Source organism: Aricia agestis, chromosome 6 (genome assembly GCF_905147365.1).
Source record: "Aricia agestis chromosome 6, ilAriAges1.1, whole genome shotgun sequence".
In the NCBI taxonomy this organism is placed as follows: Eukaryota; Metazoa; Arthropoda; class Insecta; order Lepidoptera; family Lycaenidae; genus Aricia; species Aricia agestis.
In genome coordinates this window covers 2104758-2117456 of record NC_056411.1, presented here as the reverse complement: position 1 = coordinate 2117456, position 12699 = coordinate 2104758, and the positions used below count along the sequence as shown (strand labels likewise).

Below are 12699 nucleotides of genomic sequence, written 5' to 3'. Positions count from 1 at the left end.
GCGGCGCTCCGCCCACTAAAGTCTTCTTCTTCTTCTTTTTTAATTAATGGCTCCTTTGTGAGTCGCCAGTATAAGAAAAGTCTAAATATCATGAAATCAAAAGGCTTGTCGGTTGTCGCCATTGGGTAGGTATTGACTTTTTGGGTCTGTTTCCTTATTCATTGGTTGTCGCCAATGTCTGCCAAATGCCAATGTCGCACTTTATTGCCATCAGCTGTCACTTTTTATGTCAATGTCAAATTTAGGTTGACACTTGACAGCTGAGGTAGACGAAGACGAAGAACTAATTTTGTGGGGTTTGGTTATGAAATAAATAAATATGCGTATATTCAGTTATTTAGCAAAAAAAGTTGGAGATTTGACCGTAAAATACTCTAACCTACCTGAGTCATACATTAAACGCAGCTATGAGCAGGTAATGCATTTGTAAAGTGGATTGTGAGCAGTGTAAAAAGTATTTTGTTTAACCTCAAACTTTGCTAATTTAAGGTCTACTGGAAAAATCCAACTGGATATCCACAATACCCAAAAGCACAAGTAGCTCGGAAGAAGTTTAGATTCACGACTAACAGACCCTGGACTGGTCAGTTTCGGCAACAAAATGAAAGGGGGACTCATAGAAAGAAGGTGTTTTTGGAACCTGTGGGAGAATGGAGCTTTTTTAAGTATGTTATATAAACAATTCACATAAAAGTGGTATATAGTATGGGTGCAGTACTTATAACAATTTTATAAATCCATACTGTGTTTAGTCCGCATCCGGACCGCCGACCCATTGTGTGCGGACCAAGCATGCTCGAAGATGATCTTCATTCATCTTAGGACTTCAACATCTCCAGGATTTAATGTCAACATATAGATGCACCAATATTTCACTCCAAACATCAGAGAGATAATTGGCTACAAAAATGGTTACTTTTCTCATTGATACGAGTATCTAAATAAATACCCATGTAATTTCAAAAAAAAAATTTTAACTAAAAAAAATAAAGTTAATTCTTTGTTTAATTTTTTTTTATAAAATGTATTGACCGCGAAGGTCATTTCATGTCTTAAATGGACCTCGAGCGAAACTAATTGGTGACCCCCGCATTATAATAATTCTATGTTTTGTCCTTGTCTGATACATTAGATAAAAAAAGAACATACAAACGGTTGAATTGAAAAACCTCCTTTTTGGGAGTCGGTTAAAAAGTGGCTTGATAGACTGACAACATTGTATACCCATAAATTGTGATAAACACTGGAACTTTTTTTAGTAAGCTTAATCATTTGATTTTGTTCGCATATAGTAATTACTGTTAACCATGTAAATTATATAATTCCAGGGGTGACCGAGTGGAGATACTTGTGGGGAAAGACAAGGGGAAGCAGGGGATTGTGACGCAGGTGATACAGGAGCGCAATTGGGTCATTGTGGAGGGCCTCAACACTCATCTCAGAGTGGTAAGATGATTATTTTGCTTAGCTATAATAACCACCATAGACAAGTTTTCAGTGGAACATTGGATAATCTTATATATTTTTTGGATGAAATGTTTCAAGTTGTGAAGCGTCCATAGATATTATTATTGTTTTTAAAATTTTCATTTCTCCCTTGCGGGGTCCACTAAAGTTGCGGGCTTGTGGCCAAGCAACTTCAGGTGATGAGGAAGTTTAATCATTAATTGATAAAAATTTATGGATGATGCGACATGTGTTGAGGATGACTGCTTTTATTATTATTATTATTATATTTAAATTATTTTTTGTCTCGGCAAATATGCCGGTGAATGATTCAGGTACGGGCATAGATATTATTATTATTAATATTAAGTATATATTATTTTCAATGTTACAGGTTGGCAAAGACAAGGATTTCCCAGGGGTGACAGTGCAGTCAGAAGCTCCACTACTTGTGACTTCTGATGTCAAGCTTGTAGACCCGGAGACATTGAAGGCGACTGACATTGAGTGGAGGTTCACAGAAGAAGGGGAAAAGGTTTGTGTTGTCTGAATTATAATTTTAAAAAAGTCTGGCTCACAACCAGTGACGCAATAAGCCCGGGTGCGCACTAGCGGCCAGGCCGCGGCGGCCAGGTCAAGACTACATGATGCCCTTAGCAATCCATGCCTGTGGGCCCCCCTATCCGTATGTCAACTAGAATTGGTCTTTGAGCCTTTACTTATCTGGTTCCCCCTCAGACATGATGTCCTAGGCAATTCCTTAATTTGATTAAAGGTTAATCCGTCACTGCTCACAACAATACAACACTCTGTAAGAACTCTTTTTGGAATATAAATTTTATGTTTCACCTTACAATACGTACTTCCATAGAAATTCTTTTGTACTTAGGTCTAGTTCTCACTTTAACAGATTTTTAATTGCCCATCCACACAAAGACATGTTCTCCCTAAAATCAAATAAAATTAGAAAAATTATGACTGATACGCTTTTTTAAATTAAAATAAACATAATTTCTGTATTGCATTACTTCTAATGATTTTCTATTGTAATAATGAAATCTACAAGAATGTGCCATCTGCTGTGTCTGTGTGTATATTTATTTATTATATTAAGTACTGTTAGCTTTATTATCTCAGAATTTTAAATCCCTCACCCATTTCTTGTGATTTAATAATATTAATATAATTTGTAGTTTTCCTAAAATAATTTATAAGTACTTTAAATATTTATTTTTTTAGATTACCTTAAGTTGTGTTGTGTGTCTCGCCAGGACTTTTTGTTTGATATGTTAGTTAAATTTATTATTTATTTAAGTGAAAACTTGTTATAGGCATGCTGTCATTATCACCGTTATAGTTATATTATGCTGTAAGTTTTCCTAGTAAAAAAAAAAGTAGCCTGTGAGTTAATATGGAGCTGAGATTGAGATGAAATACGAAGAGAACCTGTTTTGTAGTTTAAAAAACTCTTACATTAAATATGCTAATATGTGGTGGAAAAGCTAATGCATCAATATTTATTATACTGTGTGGTTTGCACTTCATTTTGTCGTAGAGCTCTTTGTATTTGCTAAAAAAATAATGTAAGATTGATAAAGAAGAAGAAAATGATCATACAATCAATAATACAAATTGATTTATTTGTAATGTAAATGTATTTTTCATTTATTTTCAGGTTCGGGTTTCAAAGGCCAGTAGTCGTATAATTCCATTGCCGAAGTCAGCTGAGGAAACCGTGGACTACAAGAGCAGAGAATTGTATGTTGAAAATATGGAGAAAGACACAACAGCAGATGTAGCTAATAAGGTAAGTTAGTTCAAATAATAACTGCAAATTGTCTTATTGCTAGTGTGGTCATACCTTTACTTTTAAGATGGGAGTACATAATCTTTCAAAATATAAAAAGTTCAGAGTGTTGTCGATAGAACAATAAACAGTAATAATTGAGCTGAAGCTATTTCGATAAAATTTGGTATAGAGGAGACAATTTGGTAATTGATAAGTGCTTTATTCTAGTTTAGTTATAATGATTATTTTTTCTATAATTTCAGATCACATTTTCCCCTAAACTGCAGACTTTTGAAATGGATATAATGGAATCTATGGGTATCAAGGAAGACAGAACACCGGCCAAGTCCTATTGGTACTAAAATGTGTGCAAATTAATAATTATAGTCAATAGTAAATGTTTTATTTATAAAACTGTATTTCAATAATTGTGAATCACTCAACATATTAAATTCAGAAATTAAAAAAAAAACCCCGCCAAACAATTTTAAAAAGAAATGAAATAAGATGCTACGATGCCACAGATAGACAGACAGACAGACACGTCAAACTTATAACACCCCCTCTTTTTGGTCGGGGTTAAAAACAGACGTAAATAAAAGGCGTCACAGAAGTCAATGCCAAAAGTCAAGCTAATATAACTTTAAGGTACCTCTTCACAATGGGCCATACTGGCCCACTACAAGCCATCGACATTGTGTAGACGGGGTAAATATCATGTATGACGGACGATGGCCAGTGGATTGCCAGGCAGTAATGCTAGCCATGCGCCATTGTGTTGAACACCAAGTGATGGTGGTCTACAGTGCACAATGGCCCACGATGTCCCATCGTGGGCCATTGTGTACTGGGACTTTAGAAGTATACTTTAATTTTGAAATTAATAAAGATCTTTAAATATAATTGTATTCGTATTTTCGTTATGATAATTTCAATTTTCAAGATATATTAAGTCTTAAATACTTAATATGAAAAAAAATATAATACACATAATCTATTATCTAAGTAAGTAAGAATATGAAACCATAAACGGCTTACAAAAATAATAAGTTATTAATGCTTAAAAACAAAACTTATCAATTTACTCAGCTGCGATTATTCGGAATAACATAACAACACTATCATGATTTATTTATAGTGATATTATGTTAAATATTTATAATTTATATTATCCCCTGCGACCTCTTATCTCTACAATAACAATAATTATCTAGATTCTAGAGCTTACAAAATATTTATACAGCGAAAATGTATCAAGTACTTAGTTACTAGCCACTTCCAAATTCCAATAAAAAATACATGAATTCTATTTTCTACTAAGTAATTAAGTAGGTACCTACTAAAGAAACAAAATCTATTTTAGAAGTAGTGCTTATATTGATAATTGATTGCTCCTAATTTTAATCTAGATCTAGAATACTGGTTCCCAACCAAGAAAGGTTGGAAACCCCTGCGGGGCTGAAATGGTCGCTTTGGAGAATCATATAATTAATCATAATATGATTAATTTTTAAACTCCATTTTGCGTGCAATTCATATAGTGATTTACTTAGATTAATGATTGGTCCCGCGAGCGCCGCTCGCGCGCGGAGACCAATCATTAATCGAAGCGAATCACTTTTAAACTCCACTTTGCGTGCAATTCTTATAGTGATTCGCTTACATCAATGATTGGTCTCTCGCGCGGCGCTCGCACGCGGCGACCAATCATTGATCGAAGCGGATCACTATATGAATTGCACGCCAAGTGGAGTTTAAAAATGAATCATATTATGATTCAATATATGATTCTCCAAAGCGACCATTTTAGCCCCGCTGATCTAGAAGAAAGAAGTGTAGCTATAATTTGAATATCTTTGAAAACACTTAGCGACTTCTCGTAAACTTCTAAAGAGTCTAGGCCAGCGGGGCTAAAATGGTCGCTTTCGAGAATCATGTTATGAATCATAATATGATTCATTCTTTTTAAATCGCAAAATGCAAGTCTGCTTGCAATTCATGTCTAGTAATTCGTTCTAATTTGACATTTGTCAGTTTGAGAGTTTTGACAATTAATTTGCTGTATTGATTGAGAGGAATTGCTAAATGTGACCATTTCAGCCCCGCAGCTTTACACAACCTGCGTGCCGCGTCCAACCAGAAAATTTTAAGATAATATCGTGTTTTCGCTAGTAATAATTAAAGACCCTCCCAATTCCCAAATAAGCATATTTGGGAATTGGGAGGGTACGTTACGGCTACGCTCTTTAAATCGTTTGCCTAAAATGGGGCGTGGAGCACCGTGGAGTTTTATCGGGAAGACCTACGAATAATAAATAGTTTTTATTATTCGTAGGGGAAGACCCTACTGGGGAGTCGCACATACCCCGGCCAATGCTATCTAGCTAGTATCTACCAATGCGCCGGAGATACCTACGTGTAAAGAAATTAAGGCCACATTCTAAATTGGCCCATGCATCTCCAAAATAAATATTATGGCATTTTTTATCTTTACAAATCTCTACTTGCGTTGGTGAATGACATTTTTTGGATATCTTATCGATTTTTTTTTTATTTGTTTATAATAAGTATATATTTTAATTTTTAACGGATAGCAAAGTTTACATGCAACTAAAGACTTCATACATTTTTGTGGAATAACACGGCTAAACGAGGCACGAGCATAGCAGTGGATTCGCCTGATAAATTGCATTCAGCTGAAAGTCGACTGACATAAGTTTTAACCAATCGATCGTGGAAAAACGAGACATAATAGAATTTCTATTGTGTCTCGGTCACCAGTGACCGTATGGGCCTTGATAAATTAACGAAGAGTTTCACATAAAATGTTATACTTATAAAAAACATCATTAAATTAAAGTTAAGTAATAAAATCTCTAGATGAGTAGGTACTGCCGCGACGGGGGAAAATTATTTCTTCGATTCTTAATTTGTTTTTATCCAGAAGTCACAATATTTGGGCCATAGTTCGGGAAACCCTGACCGACTGTACTATAGGCGCTAATATAATGATTACTGTTTGCGTAAATACTGCCCAGTGCTTCGTTCTACTATTCAATATGAACTTTTTATTTCTCTTTTTAAGGTTTACATTAGTACAGCAGTTAATTGTATCAGCTGTTTTTATTACGTAAGCAGATAGCGCAACAACAATAATATTATTTATTACAACTATGACGTCACGTTAACAATAAAGGGTAATGAATGTGAGATGATAAGGTAGCGTTTTCTAGAGATATTATAATTGTACTTATACTCGCTTACATAATATTATGCTTTGTCCAATATTACCAAGGATGTTCTACTTATACAGATCTGTTACGTCCATACTATTTTCCGGCTTAAATCTCTTCCGAACAATTTTCAAATTCAAAATTGCAAACATTGACAAATTTGACAGATATGTGAAACAAAAGATACGAAAAACCATTTACATAAAAGAGACAGTTCTATTTTTAAACATCGAATCGTATCGCTGTCTCTTTCTTCGCCTGAGCTATGACGAAAATTCGATTTTTTCCAGATTGTTCGGAAAAATTTATTGAAAATGTGAATAATTGAGGTATTTATTGCAATCAAGACATGTGGTAAGAGATTCCATGTGTTTTGTTTTTTTTTGATTCTTTCATCATTGAATATTACATAATATTACTGCAATGTTTTTACGTTAGACGGCAGCACCAGAGACCAGAGTCCAGAATAGACGGTAAACAAAAAGTTATTCGATGTTCGACGATGTTTTTTTTTTATGAAATACTAGATGTCCCGGGCGGCTTCGCCCGCGTAAATTAGGAATGTTACGAAAACCGTACATTTTCCCATAAAAAATAGCTTATGTCCCTACTCTCTTCACGTGGTCTACTCTATATCTGTGCCAAATATTGCCATAAAAATTGCTCCAGTAGTTGTGAGATAAACCCTTTCTAATATTTCTCCCGTTTTCCCTACATTTTCCTGAGTTTCTTTGGTCGTATTAGTCTTAGCGTGAATGTAGTGAATTATCACGCTAAGAATTAAGATACATAATACTATATAGCTTATAGCCTTACTCGATAAATAAGCTATCTAACACTGAAATAAGGTTTTAAATCGGACCTATAGTTCCTGAGGTTAGCGCGTTCAAGCAAACATACTCTACAGGTTTATAAATAGATTTTTTTTAAAATTATCGCTTGACAAACTCGAGTCTCGATTGAAAAGACTATGAAAAGTACCAATAACACATAATAGGCTCATAATCGACGACGCATAGTGTAATTTGGTAGTGATGATGATGACGATGAATGTAATTTGCATAGTAGCATAATATGCTTTCCGTTCTTAAAACAACGCCGAAACTCCCAAACTTGTATCTATAAAGAATCAGGAGTTCTCTCAGCACCTTCCGAACCACGGTATACCAGGTATACCTCGGTGCAAAATCTTACTTGTTGGTAGCATATGCTTAGAATACTTCTCACGAAACCGAAGTCACCACACGTTTCCCTATAGAATTTGAGGAGTTCCCTCGATTACTTATGGATCCTTCATCAGATCACCACTTTTGTGAATATAATACTAAATTGGCATGATACCCTATATACCAAAAGAAAAATTTTCAAAATTTTTCTTTTGGTATATAGGGTATCAATCGGCTAACAAACGGCGGAGTAATCGTTGAACATAAGAAAACGAACATAACACCTCCCCCATTTTGAAAGTCGGTTAAAATTGTACCCTATGTGTTATTCTGATATATAAGCTATATTATTGTAAAGTTTCATTAAAATCCATTCAGTAGTTTTTGCGTGAAAGATTAACAAACATCCATACATCCACACATCCATACATCCAAACAAACTTTCGCCTTTATAATATTATTAGTAGGACTAGTAGGACTAGTAGGATAGGAAGGGGGCAAACGAGCAAACGGGTCACCTGATGGAAAGCAACTACCGTCGCCCATGGACACTCGCAACATCAGAAGAACTGCAGGTGCGTTGCCGGCCATGTAAGATTTAGGTCGAATTGTTTATTGTATGTGCTTATGGTGGTGCTCTCTGCTCTGAAAACAAAAAATAATCGTTGAACTAAATTAATTCACCATTTTTTGGCATAACTGATAATGTGGTTATAAAGTCTGTATGTGGTTATTAAATCGTATCTAAATTTCATTTTCATCTAAATTAGTTTAGCAGTTTCAGCGTAACAAGAGACAGACAGGATATCTAGCTACAGTGCCGGTTTTAGCGCTGTCTCTGCGCTGGGCGAGAATTGTTCGGCGCAAAGGATGCTGGTAGTGTTGAAAAAATTGGCGCCCCTTTTGTTTGCCTTCAACGCCCCTTTTTATCCGGTGCCGGGCGGTCACCCAGCGTCGACCCCCCCCCCCTAACGTATTTACGTATTTATAATAAGAATAAGAATGGATACCTACACTGTAAAACTTAGGAATAAACTGTCGCCAGCAGTCATGGCCGGATTTATATTTTTTACGATCTCTGCCGCCATCTTAGGACGCTGCCCCCCAGGACGCCATAGGAAGCTGCCGCCTATAGGCCATGGCCTATACTGCCTATACAAAAACCCAGTGCTGCCAGCAGTATTTCCGGACCAATACCACCTGCAAACCTGTCCTTGGGCGACGGCGGTTGCTTTCCAACAGGTGACCCATTTGCTCTTTTGCCACCTAATTTTAAATGATAATAAATTTAAACCCTGGACCCCGATGACTATTGTACGGAATTCCTTGGATTTGTGGTACGGGGTACCCGTTTTGGGGATTACCCATCATATGCGTCATCATAGTACCTACGTCATAAGTGTGCTAATCTTTTTTGCATTTAAAGACGAGTCAAAGTTGAAGAGCATAATATGAGGTCCTAACAAAAATACAATAGTTTTGACTAAAATGCTAGGCATTGTATTTTCTATTCACAAGAAAGCATGGAAATGGGAGGAACATTTTTTGCATAATTTTTAAAAAATCATAGGAGAAGCAAACATCGTCGGAGAAAGTACCTACGTAGTAGGTATCTAAGGGCTAAGTGACTAAGGGCTAAGTGCCTAAGTAGTATTTAAAGTAAGTATACAGTATATACTGTAATATACAGGCTGTAGCAAAACTAAGTGATAATACTCTAGGGGTATAGTAGTGGGTACCCAAATCGAGAAAGAGTAAAATTTTGTATGGGAAAAGTCACGACGCTCAAGCGCTTAGATACCCATAGAAATTACAAAAAAAGCTCCTTCAGCGCTGCTACTTTCACTACACACAGTTAACTCAAATTAAATAATTACAAGGATACACATTATAGAAACCCTAAAGTACTATCACTCAGTTTTGTTACACCTTGTATAAACCCACTAAGGGCCTTATCACACTGGCGATTAGCGAGCGATTTGAAAGCGACGCGACTGCGCAGCGTCGTCGCGGCGTGGCGTGGACGCCATTTTGTACACTCGTCTACACAGATTTATTATTATAATATATTATAGTAGACTCGTCTAGGGAGTGACGTCAGAATCCATTTTGCAGCTGAGTGTCCAAAACGCCGAAGGCAAGCTGCGTGCACGCCGCGCAATCGCGACGTCATCGCGGCGTGAGCGCTGCGCAATCGCGTCGCTTTCAAATCGCTCGCTAATCGCCAGTGTGATAAGTCCCTTAATGCTCTGATAGAAAGTTACATACAAGTAAGTAAGTACATGCCAAATTTCAGCCCGATCTGTCCAGTGGTTTGGGCTGTGCGTTGATAGATCACCATGTCAGTCAGTCATCTTTGAGTTTTACACAGGGTGTAACAAAAATAAGTGATAATACTTTAGGCTGTGTACGTGTTCCTTGTAGAGAGTTCACTGTGAAAGTAGCAGCACTGAAAGACCAAAATTTTTTTCACTTTTGTATGCGGAAACTCGTGACGCTCGGGCCCTTGCCCATACAAAAGTGAAAAAAAATTTCGTCTTTCAGCGATGCTACTTTTACAGTGAACTCTCTACAAGGGACACGTACACACCCTAAAGTATTATCACTTATTTTTGTTACACACTGTATATAATAAATAATAGTTAAATAAATTAGGGCATTGCTATTGGTTCTTAATACGTTTGCAAAGTTTCGATTAAATTAGATTACTGGAGATAGTTGAAAATCGTCTTCAAAGATTCCGTTACATACGTGTACAAGTACAACCCAAGCTTATAAAAGCGTGTTAAAAAATGTTATTGTAGTCCTCAGATAAAGTAATTACAACACGTGGCTGCATCTCTATTGTTGTATAATAATTATGCAAGAGCTGGCAAATTATAATGGGTATAATTAATCCAATGTATAAGTATAGAATAACGATGACGTTGAAGTTTTTTTATGGTTCAATATCAAGGCTACCCATGCAATACCTTGAATAAATACATTACCTGAACCTTCGTTTACGAGTGCATTTTTCACTTTAAAAGATTTGACGGTACGAGGGCTGCTATTTATGTATCCGGAATTAAAAAAAAGAAACAAACATATATCATTTAATATGGTTTTATTGCTTTTCAAAATATTCGCCGCGATGATCGACACACTTTTGCATACGCTGGAACCAATTTTCATAGCACTTTTTCCATTCTGATTGAGGTATCTCCAAAACGTGCATTTTGAACGCATCAACAGCCTCTTCGCGGCTCGAAAAACGTTGACCACGTAATTTGTTCTTCGCGTATGGAAATAAAAAGAAATCGTTAGGTGCCAAATCAGGGCTGTACGGCGGATGACCAGTCAATTCGATCTTTTGACCCTCCAAAAACTGAGTTGTTTCAGCTGAGGTGTGACAGCTAGCATTGTCGTGATGTAATATGATTCTGCGTTGTCGGTTGTCCTTTCTTATTTCTTCAAAGACTTCTGGTAAACAAATGGTCGTATACCATTCAGAATTAACCGTTTTACGATTCTCTAATGGCACTGTAGCCACATGTCCATTAATTCCAAAAAAACAGGCGACCATTTGCTTCAAAGTACTTTTTGCACGAGTAACTTTTGTTGGTTTCGGCTCATCTTGGAACACCCACACCGTTGACTGTTGTTTAGTTTCGGGGTCATATGCATAGATCCAAGATTCATCACCTGTGTAGATATTATAAACGGCTTTTGACGTACCACGGTTGTATTTTTTTATCATTTTTTTGCACCAATCGACACGAGCCCGTTTTTGATCGATTGTCAAGTTGTGCGGAATCCAACGCGAACATATTTTTTTTTACAGCCAAATGTTCGTGTAATATCTTATGTATGCTCGTCATACTTATGCCTAAGGACGCCTCTATCTCGCGATATGTAACATGACGATCACGCATTATTAGTTCCCGCACAGCATCTATATTTTGTGGGACAACAGCTGTTTTTGGGCGACCTTCTTTATTTTCATCCGTGAGCATAGACCGCCCACGATTAAACTCACTGTACCAGTGATAAACAGTGGTTTTTGATGGTGCTTCATCTCCAAAAGTTGCGGTGAGTTGAATAAAGCACTGTTGTTGATTTAGCCCACGCCGAAAATCGTAGTAAATCATTGCACGAAAATGTTCACGCGTTAAATCCATGGCAAATGAAGACACGCAATTTTCAAAATGACGCCACAATGGAAAAATAATTGACAGTCACATGAAACAAAATGTATTCTTCAACCAAAGAGTTCTATTTTCAAATGTTGTAATTACTTTTTAAATATTGTTCTTGTAAGTGGCCAGTTCCGGATACATAAATAGCAGCCCTCGTAACTATGGTTCCTTTAGAACCATAGTGATTTAATTATCGCTCTCGCTAAAACTCGATAGAGACTGAACCGATTTTACTCATATTTTTAGTCTTGAAATATTCGTGCAAGTCCGGAAAGTTTGTGCGGTGAGAAAATACTGTAGGAGGGAAGTGATACGCCTCATCTAGTAGATAGAGGCCCTGTAGGCCTACTACGAAACCGTTTTGAGACTCAAACAATCGGGCGAGAATGCCGCGTCCACGCCGCGTCCTGCTCTAACAACGTCATTTAGAGTAGGATGAGGCATTCTCGTTCGATTGTTTGAGTCTCAAAACTGTTTCGTGGTACAAGCCCTGTTTCACCACATCCTGATAGGTGCCGGATAGGTTATCCACCACTTAACTTGATAGATAGTGTATGGAGAATCTGCCAAATAATAATGTTGTGGATAGACTATCCGGAACATTATCAGGAAGTGGTGAAACAGGCCCTTAGACAAAGGTGCTATGAACATTGATGTGTTCTAGTAAGTTCTAAAACATTCTCCAACTTAGCGCAAATTATCTAGTTGTTCTAGGAAAAAAGATGGCGGCCCCTGGTGATTTGCAACTTTACAAGGCTCTACCTGCGCATACTCACGTAGGCCTCTGTGTGGCGCTTGCAATAACTATAATATTATAATATAATTTATTTGAAGTTCCTTAATGACGAATAAGTAAATCTAAGTAAAGATAGAATGAGATGTCCCCT

At 36.7% G+C, this 12699-nt stretch overlaps 1 protein-coding gene across 1 annotated transcript; it reads left to right on the top strand.

The window, feature by feature from the left end:
- Positions 1–271: 271 nt before the first annotated feature.
- Positions 272–3644, top strand: LOC121727577 (probable 39S ribosomal protein L24, mitochondrial). The gene is made up of 6 exons (XM_042115484.1): positions 272–415; positions 490–665; positions 1329–1446; positions 1841–1981; positions 3122–3253; positions 3499–3644. The coding sequence occupies exons 1-6, from the start codon at positions 320–322 to the stop codon at positions 3595–3597; spliced, it is 762 nt and encodes a 253-aa protein (XP_041971418.1). The 5' UTR covers positions 272–319; the 3' UTR covers positions 3598–3644.
- The last annotated feature ends 9055 nt before the right edge of the window (positions 3645–12699 follow it).